Here is a 13,478-nt window from a genome sequence, read left to right on the forward strand (position 1 = left end):
GCTCTGAGAAAATCATTTAACCTTATTTGTCTCAGTTTCCCCATCTGTAAAATAAGATGGAAAAGGAAATGGCAAACTACTCCAGTATCTTTGCCAAGAAAACCCCAAAGAGTTCTGACACAATTGAAATACCTTAACCGTCATAATGGGCTTCAGTTTTTTAAACTATAAAATGAGATGGAACTAGATGAGCTTGAAGGTCTTTTCTATAAATCTATGATCTTATAATTCTGATTATGCTGGTGTATGAAAATGATTCCTTATGCTTCCTGGGTAAGCTAACCAACTGGCAAATTCATGCCAAATACCTGCATTTAACTTATACCAAATGGGGTAAATGAACAGAGTAAATACCTTGAGAAGGCAAAAGAGGCAGACTTAGTCCATCATTAAGCAAAGGAGCTTTTTGTCCAAGAGGTTTCACAATTGTTTCACAATCACCAGAGCCTCTTGCCATGTAAAGGATGACAGACTTGTTTCTTGTTTAAATCTTCATATGACAGGGAGACTATGACCTCTTCTTCTAACCATCCATGAATGAGTAATCTCCATTTAAAATGAATATAATGTTCAGTCTTGGGAAACAACTTGGCACCTTCTGTTAAGGCAAAACACCGAGGGAGGTTTAACTTGCTAAGAGAACCTGTTTGTAGGGAGTCGAGCATGAAAGTTCTTATCATGTGCAACACTTCCCTACTGACTCTTCATTGTAACTCAAGATAAAAAACCTTGGACATCTAATGTTTAACACATTAAACAGACGTCTTCCTCCACTGCCGCTATGCTTCCTTATAATCCTTGAGATAGCAGGAAAAGAGCATCAAGTTAATTCTGCAGACAGGGATTGAAGTCAAAGTGTTTTCTACACAACTCTTTGCTAGTCTATAGTTTAACAAAGTCCTCACCTGGTCATATGCAAGACATGGCTTAGCCAAGCATTCACAGTAGTATTATAAAGGGAACATTTTATTTTATTTTATTATTTTTTAAATTAATTTTTATAATTATAACATTTTTTGACAGTACATATGCATAGGTAATTTTTTTTACAACATTATCCCTTGTACTCCCTTCTGTTCCGAGTTTTTCCCCTCCTTCCCTCCACCCCCTCCCCGAGATGGCAGGCATTCCCATACATATTAAATATCTTATAGTATATCCTAGGTACAATATATATATGTGCAGAACCGAATTTTGTTGTTGTTGTTGTTGCAAAGGAAGGATTGTATTCGCAAGGTAAAAATAATCTGGGAAGAGAAACAAAACAAAACAAAACAAAACAACAACAACAAAAAATACCCAATGATCACAGTTTACACTCATTTCCCAGTGTTCCTTTTCTGGGTATAGCTGATTCTGTCCATCATTGATCAATTGGAATTGGTTAGCTCTTCTCTATGTTGAAGATATCATCTTTCATCAGAATACATCCTCATACAGTATCGTTGTTGAAGTGTATAGTGATCTTCTGGTTCTGCTCGTTTCACTCGGCATCAGTTCATGTAAGTCTCTCCAAGCCTCTCTGTATTCCTCCTGCTGGTCACTTCTTACAGAACAATAATATTCCATAACCTTCATATACCATAATTTACCCAACCATTCTCCAATTGATGGACATCCATTCATCTTCCAGCTTCTAGCCACTATGAAAAGGGCTGCCACAAACATTTTGGCACATACAGGTCCCTTTTAAAGGGAACATTTTAAAAATATGCTAACTGCTCCTATTTGGTTGGTTGGTGGGTTTTTAAACAAACATTTTAGATGTTCTACTTGCATCTTATAGTTCAATTTAAGGAGATATTTATGAGTGAATGGACAAGCATTTATCAAGCTATATGAGCTGGGTATTGCTGACAAATACAAGAATAAGATAACTCCTATTCTCAGGGAGTTCCCCTTTGATCAGGGAAGACCATATGTTCATACATACATATACATGCATGCAAAATTAATGTAAGATATTTAGAGAGAGCAGTACCAATTGGATACACCAAGAATGGTTTTGTGTAGAAAATGGTAGTTGAGCGGTATTTTATTGGAGGTAAATAATTTCATGAGACCCAGGTGAGAAAGTGTATTCCAGACATGGAGGATGGCTAGTGTAAAAGCATGCATGACTGAAAAAGAATAATACTAAAGGAAATGCTGCACACATATATACATAAAAGTAAAAGTTTGTTGGTGAAGGAGAAATCTTATGCAATCAAAATACCTAGAGACTACTGCACTCTATTACACTATTTGGGAGAAGGAGCATGACGCACAGTTGGTTTTTCTTGTCCAAAATCCAGATGAATCTCAATAGCGCCAAGGCACAAAATACTAAAGAATTCAACTCATCTATTATAACCATGAAAAAAAGCTACCAACCTTAACATAAAAGCACAACTATCCTGAGAGGCTCAGGACATAGCTGCCTGATCTGCAGGTGAATAAGGAACTCTCTGATGCTTCACTCAGCTCACTGAGATCCACATCTCTGTCAAATTGTAGATCTAGTCACCTATGGCCCTACAAAGCTTTAACATGAAATCAAATTAGGTACAAAGGTAGCTGGGAACTTGCCTCCAGGATAATCATGTTTATACTCTTAGACAATATCTGATCGGAATTCACTCCTGAGATCTTGCTGCTAAAACTGCTAGAGCAGTCCCACAGTCCAAAAAGAAGGAAGGGGTTAGCTCTATGAGCCACAAAAAGGAACAATCTTGGAAAACTATTGTACTATAAGAAATGAGGAGCTGGTTGATTAAAAAAAAAAAAAAAGAAAAGAAAAGAAAAGAAAAGATCTACATGATAAACCAAAGAGTGAAACAAGCAGAACCAAGAGAATGTGGTATACAGTAACAGCAATATTGCTTAAAGGACAACTTTGAACAACTATGTCATTTTTTTTTTTTTTTTTTAGTATAATGATTACTCAAATCAAGTACAAAGAGCCTTTGAAGGCAGATGTTATCCATACCCAGGGGGAAAAAACTAATAAAATGAAGCATGTACACTATGGTTTCTCACACACACCTGTGTCTAATGGTACTCTTTGCCAGGGTGAAATGGGGAAAGAGGGAGGAAAAAAATAAAAAGCACACAGCAGAAAACCAAAGAAAACTTACAAGAAAACACAAAAAAAGCAGATAGCTTTGAAAATGATATATAGTATTTATTAGAAAGTTTTCCAATTAAAAAATAAACTGAAATGGAAATTCATGATGATATTGAATCTTCTTTTTTATGTTGAACTTAACATATTCACTTAATTGAATTAGACCTAAGGTTTCCCCTCCCCATGTCCTCCACTCCCCAAATTTAAGAGAGCACTGTTTCTTACAAGCACAGAGTGGAGGTTTCCTTCTTCTTCTCTGTTTATTCTCTGTAAAAGCTGTTTAGATGCCGGATAATAGTTGAGCTCTACCTCCCTGTAACATTCATGGAGCAATAGAAGCCTTGTGTGCACTAACATACATTCATCTCCTTCCACCTCCACTTTCTGCTATCAGCCCCTGTTTATGTAAGCAGCTCCAGTCAGGAAAACTGGAGACTTCCAGCCTCCGACACTTACTGGCTGAGTGACTCTGGGCACGAGTTTCCTTACCCGTTAAATGGGAATAACAGCAGAACTTACACCTCCCAGGATTGTTGTGGGGATCAAATGGGATAATCACTGTAAAGTGCTCAGCACAGTGATATATGATTGTTAGCTATTATTATCATCATTATCACAGGGCCTGCCACATAGTAAGTACTATATCAATAAAGTTAGCTATTTTTATTATTGTGTCTGGCACATTGTAAGCATTACATAAACGTTAGCTATTATTATCGTCATCATCACAGTACCTAGTACAAAGTATCAGCACTATATGATTGTTAGCTATTATTACCGTGTAGCTTTTCCCTCACAACAACCCTAAATAGGTTAGCTCTGCAACTATTACCTCTATTTTACAAAGAAGGCAGCTGAAGCTCATAAAGATATGACAAAAGATAAACAGCTATAAAGTGGCAGGGTCAGGATTAAAAACCAGGTCCTCCAGCTGCACTAGACTTGCATCCTCTGAGGGTTGCACAGGTGACCCTGGATGAAGGACCCATGTTGGCCATCCTCCTTCCATCATCCAGAAGATAAAGCGTTGGCCATTTATTTTTCCATGGGAGGTCAATTCCACGTCCCATTTCCCCTTTTTTCCCCTCAGTTTGCTCAAGTGTTGATGACACCAAAAGATAAAATCCTGAAAAACTGGAATAAGGTACACCATGGAAAGAAGCCCAAGAGCTTCCAAGTCGTAATTACTCGCTCTGAGTTTGATCTTTTGTGTCACACCCAGTAGTTGCTCCTTTCCAAACTAAGATCTGCAGTTCCTTATTCTTCCAAAGCTGGTACATTTAAGCCAAGAGTTATAATTAATTCTCCACTAAAATAAATAACTGGTATAGCCTGCTGAATCATTACAATGGAAATAAAACCTGATGCTATTTTATCCTTTCCCACAGCCACCCTCAACTCTTCCATGAACTGTGTCACCATTTATAGTGGGTGAATAAAAGTTAGAAACCTTAAGGAGCTGACATCTGTAACTAGTAAAGATCTGATTAAAAGAGAGTTCTAGCTCAGGGTACAAACCATGCTAGATATTCGCATCTATCGATAGGAGGAGGGAAGGAGGGGACAGCTGAAGGCTCTGCTCATGAAGGCTCCTGCAGAAGGGCCTGGGTCATGGTTTGGGGGATTAGGCTGCATTAGGCTCAGGTTTTTCACCTTTTAGTGCATTTCTGACTTCAGAAAGACCACCTCACAGGTCTCTGAAAGCAATGCTAAGTTCAATTCCTGGGTTGAGACATTTAACTTGAGGCTTCCAGTACTTTGTATCAGAGTCTTAGGGCCTTGAATTCGGCCATCTAGTTTTCCTAATCAAAGTTAACATGAATAAATATCTTGATGAAGAGAGAAGATACGCAATGATTCCTCAGGAAGAAGGGTTCTATAAGTGTTCTATGAGTGTGATCCTAAGAAATGAAGATTAAAAAATCTAGGAATTGTAAAAGTTAATTCAATGAGCAGAGTAGATTACTAATCTAGGATCTAGGATCTGAGGGAGAAAAAAAAAGTTGGATGAGACTAATTTCTGCCATAGTGTAAAGGAACATGATTCATATACAAATAACCATATTACAAAAATAATACCTAGGTACATCAAGAAATACAAGGTAAAGGCTATTTGAGATAAGAGAGAGGAAGTAATCTAATTACTGAACTGGGGGGAAATATAGGGAAGATAAGGTCTTTGAGAGAAGATGGTATTCAGCTTCGACTATAACATGGAAGGTGAGAAAGGGAGACAGAAGTGTAGAGGATACCACCAAGGTTCTAAACATGTGGGTAGTGCCATTGACAGAGACAGTGAAATCTAAAGGAGAAGATTCAAAAAGGTTTAAGGATAAAGACAAATTAGCTCTGCTTTAGACAGACTTAATCAGTTACCATATCCTCTTATTTCTTCTTCCATAAAATCTCTTATTCCTTTTCTTTTCTCACTCAGGCAGCCTCCACCCTAATTTGGGCCTTCATCATCATTCTCCTGGATAGTGCAGTAGCCTCCTTATTGACCTCCTAGTCTTAGGGCCCTTTTCTCTCCAATCATTTACATACCACAATCATCTGACCAAGTCACCCTCCTACTCGATAAATTCCAGTTTTGTATTATGTCTTGTATAACATATCTAAGAATAATTTCCGAAAGCAAAATTTATAAATACATTAAAATATAAAATATATTATAAATATATATATTTTTAAAATTTTTTCTTCTGTATGACACTTAAAAGCCTTCACAACTTTAAATGCTTCAGAGAGGAAAAGGAGGGAGAAGATTAAAGAATCAAAAGTTTTTTCTGGTAGGAGTGTTGTAAGGATTGGTTCATCTTTGTACTTGTGTACCTCATGCCTAGAGCAGTGCCTGGGATATAGGAGGCACCTATATATATACTTATTGATTAATTGATTGACAGTAGATTTGTTTTAAGTAGACTAAGTAGTTTGCACGGTGGTCTGGTGTTTGATAAAACCCAAGAACACAGAAAATGACTTCATGGCAATCACTTCATGTTTATTATTTATTGATTATAAAAAGGCATTTGTCAAGCCAAGTCAATTAGTATTTATTAAGCACTACCACATATTGAACTAAGCTCTGGAGATACAGAAAAAGGTAAAAAACCAACAGTCCCAGCTCTCAAGGAACTCATGGAACTGAAGGAGCAACATGCAAAACAGGTATGAACAAGTTATATATGGGAAAAGTTGGAGATAGTCTCAAAGGGAAGGCACTAAGGTCTTATTAAGGAAGATTAGGGAAAACTTCTTATGGATGGTGAGATTTCATCCAGGACTTGAAGGAAGCTAGGAAGGCTAGGGAAGCTAGAAGGAGAGCAATTGCAGGAATGGGGAAGAACCAGTACAGGAAGTACAAAAAATGCAATCTTAAAGATTCTCTTCCAGAGAGGAGTCCCTCAAGCCTGTGGGAAGAGAATATGGGACTCCTTAGAAAATGGAATCATAAACATAAATCTTTTTTCAACAACTTTCTAATTATTAATAATCAAGCAAGGGGCAAAAAAAAAAAAAAAAAGGGAGGTTTATAAAAATCTCAACTTATTTCCCAATATAAAAAAAAAAAAAATCTTTACATATTCTCCTAGTGATGCTACATGGTTAAAAATTTTGGAATTCTACAAACTCTTAAGAATTCAATTTAGTTCAATTCAATTCAAAAAACATTTCTCAACAGCTACTTTGGAGGATAAAGGATAAAAGGAGGAAATTTTAAAATAATATCAACCTTCAAATTACACATAATTTACCAAAAAAGTTAGCAAGAATGAAACATTGAGGGTCAGCCAAAAGGAGAAAATGGGCAGCTAGGTGGCTCAGTGGTTATAGCAGCAGCCCTGGAGTCAGGAGGGGAGAGTTCAAATCCAGCTTCAGATATTTTGTAGCCATATCACTTTAGGCATAATACTTAATCCCTGAACTGAAGAAGGAAATGGCAAATCATTCCAGTGTCTTTGCCAAAAACAATCCCAAACAGGGCCACAAAGAACAACAGAAAGGAGGAAAGAGACAGCAGTGTGTTTATAACCATGACTCTTAAGACGCCTTGAATTTCTTTGAAATTCAGTTTAAAAGCTACCTGGCCCAAGAAGGCCTTTCTGCTTCCTTCCCGCTGCCAGTGCCTTCCCCGTAAGGTCACCTTGTCTTATACATTCTAATTTACAGATAATTCCTTCATTAAAACTCTAAGTTCCTCAAGGACAGAGACCATTTTTGCTTTTTACTTTGTAGCACTTAGCATAATTCCTGGAACCCAGAAAATGGTTAATAAATGCTTGTGTGGAATAACCAATTGATGGACTTGTACAGAAGGGGTGATACATGTCCCAGCATGGAAACTTTCCCCACTGATGTAAACTGGCAATTCTTGGGTAATTCATTTGTCTGGGGCAATGAGAGGTTCAGTGACCTGTCCATGGTGACAGAAACTCGATGTGTCAAAAGCATGGCAAGCCAATGCCGTCCCGACTCCTAGCATAAGAGGTATCATCTAGGAAATGCAGGTGAGCCAAGGTGGCAGGTGGGTATTAAACAAGCAAAACAAACGAAAATCCCTGGGAGGAAGGTCTCCCATTACCTGGACAGCAGAGACTCAGAGAGCTAGGTGTGGATGCTCCATGATCTCCTTTTCCCCACACAACCAATCCGAAGTCAATCCTCCCTTTAGGACATCTCTCACATCCAGAAAATCTCTCCATTCACAGCATCACCATGCCAATTCAAGCTCTAATCATGTCTGGACATATTGGGATGGCTTCCTAATTGGTTTCCCCTTCCTCAAATCTGCCTCCTCTCTAATCCATTCTCTTCCCCAAGGGTGTCAAACTCAAACAAAAATGTATCCTCTAGGTCATTTACTGACTTGGAAAACCACAGATTATTTACTTTGTATTGTATTTTCATTTATTTTGTTAAACTTCATACCCCAATTACATTTTAATCTAATTTCCCGGCACTAGGGAGGTTTGCAGCAATTTTTGAGTGGGACACCTCTGTTGTTCATAGGCACCAAAGTGATATTCTTAAAGAATAGGTCTGACTATTGCTGGATCAATAACAGTTATAGCTAATTTTCTATGAGGCGGTGGGATGGCCCAGTGGATAGAGAGCTGGCCACTCACTCTGCTTCCTGAGTTCAAATCTGGTCTCAGACACTTCTGAGCTGTGCAATCCTGGACAAGTCACTTACCCTGTCAGCCTCGGTTTTCTCATCAATAAAGTGAACAGGAGAAGGACATGGCAGAATAATGCAGTCTCTTTGCCAAGAAAACCTCAAAATGAGGTCATGAAGAGCAGGGCACGACTGAACAACAAACATTTATATAGTGCTTAGGAAGTAAACTGTGATAAGTATTTTACAATTACAATATTATTAGATCTTTACAACTACCCTGGGAGGTCGATGGTAATAATCCCAAGGCTCCCTATAACTACAAGAATCAAATACATACGCTTCTTTGTGGCATTTAAAACATTCACAACCTACCTCCAACCTACCTATCCAGCCTAATTACATATCATTCCTCTTCATTAATGTTTTGATCCAGCCAAATTAACCTTCTTGCTTTCTTATTCACACCATTCCATTTCTCATTTCTGTACATTTGTATATCCTCATTCCTAGAATGCACTCTTCCCTTATCTTTCCTTCTTAAGAATCCATGACTTCTTTCAAAATTTAATTGATAATACTTTCAAAACTAAAATTAAAAAAATTAAAAAAACTAAACATAAAACACAACAATTGAAAATGAAATTCAAACTCAATTGTAACTCAAAAATGCAAGTGAAATCTCTTAAATGAGGCATTCCCCTTTCCCCCACAGTTGCTAGTGCCTCTCCTTCCTAGTAATCTTGTATATATTTCATATACTCTAATTTTACACATGTAAATATTGGGTATATACATTCTATGCCAAGAAAATGTAAACTTCAGGAGGGCTTGGACTATTTAATTTTTATCTTTAAATATCCAGTACTTAGCACAGCTCTGATATATAGTAAGTAGATGTTTTAATAAAGGCTTTTTGATTAATTGGTAGGATTAATGATATTGATGAGATCACAAATACACTGAAGTATCTCCCCCCTCCCCCCCGCCAAGAAATTCCAAATTCTGAATTCACAATATCCTAAGATGACAGAAAATTAGATATAGGTTCAGAAGGGATCTTAGAACCAATTCAATTACTTCAGTTCCTTTATTTCAATTGTAATTTAAATTTCCAGTCAAGCCTAGTGCATTTTTTGCACCAAGGTTTCCTGACTGGAGAAAGAAAAGTTCTCTGAGAGACAAGTAGGGGAAGATGCATCCTCAACATGTTTTCAATAATTTTTTTTTTCTTCTTCTTGGAGTTAGTTCAAAGAGGGTCTGAAACTATTTGTAGCTCTCTCATTAAGCAAAATAAAGTTTTCATATTAAGTTTACTCTTCACAAAAGAAAGACTGCAGCATCCAATCATCATTCTCTCCACCAATTAGCAAAGTCTCAGGCTTGGCTGAAAAAATAACAACAACAACAACAAAAACAGCCTACATGCAGATAAACTGAGGCTCAATGAAATTAAATAATAAGGTCAAAATGATAGTGAGTGAGACAGGATCTTGTTTATTTTGACAAAATTCCCATGAAAGAGGGAAGGACAGGATCTCTTTTAACCCAAGACTGGGAAATGGGGAAAAAAAAAAAAAAGCCAAAGAATCAAGATAAATTGCATCTTGATTATGTCTTCCACCTGGCAGTTGTTTTAGAGTCTTGTATGTCCCATTCAATTGCACCAATTCCTTTAAGTTCTTGACATATTACATAGTACAAAAGCATGATTTGTTAGGTTAGGTTAAACACCATGGAATTTTTTGGATTAGAGGGTCTATGTAAGGAGAAAGTATTAAGATGATTACATTTTATTATAAAGTCTAGTTCCTTCAAAAATTAAAAAAAAAATTAGCAATATTTCAGAATAATACTGGAAGATTTATATAATCCAAGTGAAAGGGACAAATTCTTGGGGTTTTTAATCTGATGAAAATAATATCAAATGACATTATGGATCCAAAGCATATGGATCAAGTTATTCATCATACATGTTTAATTTGTTAGTGTTTACTTATTGCAGGCTATTGCTGTGTGGAAGAAAGAGTGCTAGACTCTTTATTTTCTTGTTGCAATTTTATCAGCAATTCCACTACTAAATGTGTATGTGGGAGTGAGGATGGTGGAGATGTTAAACTGAATATTGTTTAATACCATTTAAGTATAAATGGGTTTTTCTCATAGATTTTTAGCAAGTGGCAATGTTTTCTGCCTTTTCCCCCTCAATTTTGCATATTTTGGATTGGACTTAGAACTGAGTAGAGTATGGTAGAAGGTAAGTTCTCATTTGAATCACACACTCATGAAAAGCTTAAAGAGCAATCCTAGGTGCCTCTCATAAACCCTTACTCAGACATTAGTCAAGAGAAGCAAGTTTTATAGGACTCTAAGGAAATGTATTCATTATATACTCCATCTTTGCCTTCAATGCTTAATTACTGAGGACAATACAGAGCACTGATGTTTTCTGGGGTAAGTAACTATTCAAGCATGTTAACAGAAGATGGCCAGAAGCTTTGAGAAAGATCTAGAGGGGACTGTACCTGTTTCTCCATATAAACCACATTTAATCACACTTAAGACTCAAGATTTATCACTCAATAACTCAAGATTTATACATTCCCAATAAGGATGTCCTATAAAAGTTGAGGAAATTCTGTTTGAGAGAGAGAATAAGGTGTGGGATGCAACTCAAGTGCAGAATAAGCACTGACCCAGAGAGAGAACCAAATAATGAACTCTCTCTCTTTTAAAATAATCATGGGATGGCAGGATAGGGGCTCTTTGTAGAAGAAAAGCAAGAACTATCTCTCTCTCTCTCTCTCTCTCTCTCTCTGTTGCCTACAGACTTAAGATCTGGAAGACAAGCAGGTCAGTTCTGAATAGTACTTGGACAAAAAACTATTCTAGCACATAAACCTAGAAGGGGAAGCATGTTACAAAGGGAAAAAAATGGGATCTGAGCTCAGGTGTATATATATATATATATATATCTCCATATATCCATCCCTCCTTATTGCCTGTGGCACTTGGGGGAAGTAACATGAAAATGAAGTGTCTGGGTTTTCAATGAAGGTGTTGGAGGAGACGGCTTCTGAGATCACTTCCAGCCCTGGATCTGTCGCCCCCAAAAAGTATTGGAATGTGTTTGATACCTGTGCTATAGACTGTCTCACAGACAGACAAAATAATAAAGTATTAGGATTCAAGCTCATCCTCTTGGCACATTCAAAGCATTCTTGATTTCAACTTCTGCCACAGATAGAATATAGGTACAATCTGTATCATATTCTGTTCTTCTCTGATTTTTATCTACTTTTCCAGGTGTAGATATTGTGAATGTTTTTTTGTTTCAGGTAATTTAGAGATTATGAGTATTTGGTATGGTGACATATATGAATAACATTGTTCTCAAGTTTTTATGGGTGGATTTTTATTTATATCTGTGTAATTGTGGGCAACAATTCGGTTTGTGATAATGACTGGGTTCTATTAGTTTATAGGATGACTTCTGCAGGACATTTTGAATCTTTATTATATTGAAATTGAAGATCCCATGAAGGAATCATAGCGAGACTGACTTTTCCTCTGATTGTTTCTCTCTGAAATCCACCATGGAAGGTTGATAATGATATGTAATTCCCACCAAGTAGGGGGAAAAGCAGGGAATGTCACTTTCTGCCTCCTCATTAGACATTTTGATGGCCCAAGGGCCACAGATTAGCCAGTTTTGAGTCTAGGATCCAGAGGACTATCAAGGAACACACTGCTTCCTACTTATGACTATCCAAAAGTAAGCTTTCAGATGCCTCATATAACACAGTAACGAGGCAGGTCAGCAATTTGAGCATGGTAAAAAAACTTCTCAGGTAGACAGACTGTGCTTCTCTTTCACCTGTTTTCATCAGTGGACATCACTGAAACCATTGCTTGAATCCAATCCCCTAAAGTCGGCATACTCCCAACCCCATTCCAATGATCTAGAACCTGTGATTGACCAAGAGAAACTCTTCCCCCGATTCCAGCTGCTTTCTCACTCCACATTTACCTAATACTTCTACTGTGCCCTCTTACAGAAACATGGAAAGACATTATAGCATCAAGTAAGCAGAACCTAAAAATTACTTCAACAATGTAAATAAAAAAGACAAAGAAAGAAAATGAATGCTAGGTAATTAAAATAATCAACTATGACCCTGTAGAAGAGTTGAAAAATTATGTTTCTCTCTCTTCATTGCAGAAGTGGGAAACTATGGCTGTACAATATTTTTCTGTTGCCCTGCTTTTTTTCCCCTTTTTTCTTTCTTAATTGTTGTTCCAAGGGATGGCTCACTGGGTAAGGAAGAGGGAGGGACATATTCAGAAATGGATGTGATGTAAAAACAAAAGGCATCAACAAAAATAAAATACTTTTTTAATTTGCCAACCTCACACAGAAGCAGTGTGCAGAACTGAAATATGTAGTCTCTCTTGTCTCCTCATTAACCAGGGTTTCTGTGGAAAAACCTATCCCATTTTCTAAGGAAAAAAATTATAAACTTCCTTGCTTAAATCTGATTCAAACTAATCAAAAGAAACATCTCCCCTATGCCATTACCATTCTCTACTCTTTGAAAATCTTTTGTCCCATACTAATGATTTTCATCTTAGGTACATTTGTCATACTGTTATAGTTACTGTTTTATATTTCCACATACAATCTACACTTCCTGGGCTTGGCTTCCATGTCAGCACAGCTGAAGGTATACATCACACATTTGTTTATAGTCAATGATACACATTTGCTACAGAGTTGTTTTTATGGAATTTATTGAGGAATTTTAAATCAAATTCCACAAAAGGGAACAATGACAACTTCTTTCCTCTTCTAAACTCTTCTGAACCAGATCTGACTGGTTTTGGCTGGCATGCCAAATTAGGAATTCTTCATTTTTCTATCTAGAAATCCCTGATTTCTAGAAAAATGGACTATATTGTCTTGCCACAGAACTGTGAAAATACCACTTGTACACTCTAGTAAAGAGTTTCAGGTTCACCAAATTAAGAAAGGGGAGTCATCAATATATGACACTGCTTCTCTGAAAATATGTAATTTAAGAAATTTTATGTGTGTGGTCCATTAGAACTTCCCTGTGGCCAATGACAAAATATGTTTCGGATCATCATACTGTTAGAAATATTACATTTTTGTTGTTGAGTCATTTTCAGTCTTTTTGACCCCATTTGAGTTGATGCTTTTTTTTTTTGGGGGGGGGAAGGAGATTAAAGTTACTG

General features: G+C 36.9%; 1 protein-coding gene across 3 annotated transcripts in view; it reads right to left on the reverse strand.

Moving 5' to 3' along the window:
• The window catches only part of ETV6 (ETS variant transcription factor 6), a 298,560-nt gene that overhangs the window by 114,307 nt on the left and 170,775 nt on the right, over positions 1–13,478 (reverse strand). The window contains exon 1 of one of the 3 annotated variants that reach the window (XM_074269167.1): positions 355–762. The exons of the other annotated variants lie outside the window; for them this stretch is intronic. Coding sequence (XP_074125268.1) covers positions 355–457 — 103 coding nt within the window. The 5' untranslated portion in view covers positions 458–762. Of the gene's footprint in view, positions 1–354; positions 763–13,478 lie in introns of those variants that run through there. 3 annotated transcript variants of the gene reach the window in all.

The sequence above is a fragment of the Sminthopsis crassicaudata genome, chromosome 5 (genome assembly GCF_048593235.1).
Source record: "Sminthopsis crassicaudata isolate SCR6 chromosome 5, ASM4859323v1, whole genome shotgun sequence".
In the NCBI taxonomy this organism is placed as follows: domain Eukaryota; kingdom Metazoa; phylum Chordata; class Mammalia; order Dasyuromorphia; family Dasyuridae; genus Sminthopsis; species Sminthopsis crassicaudata.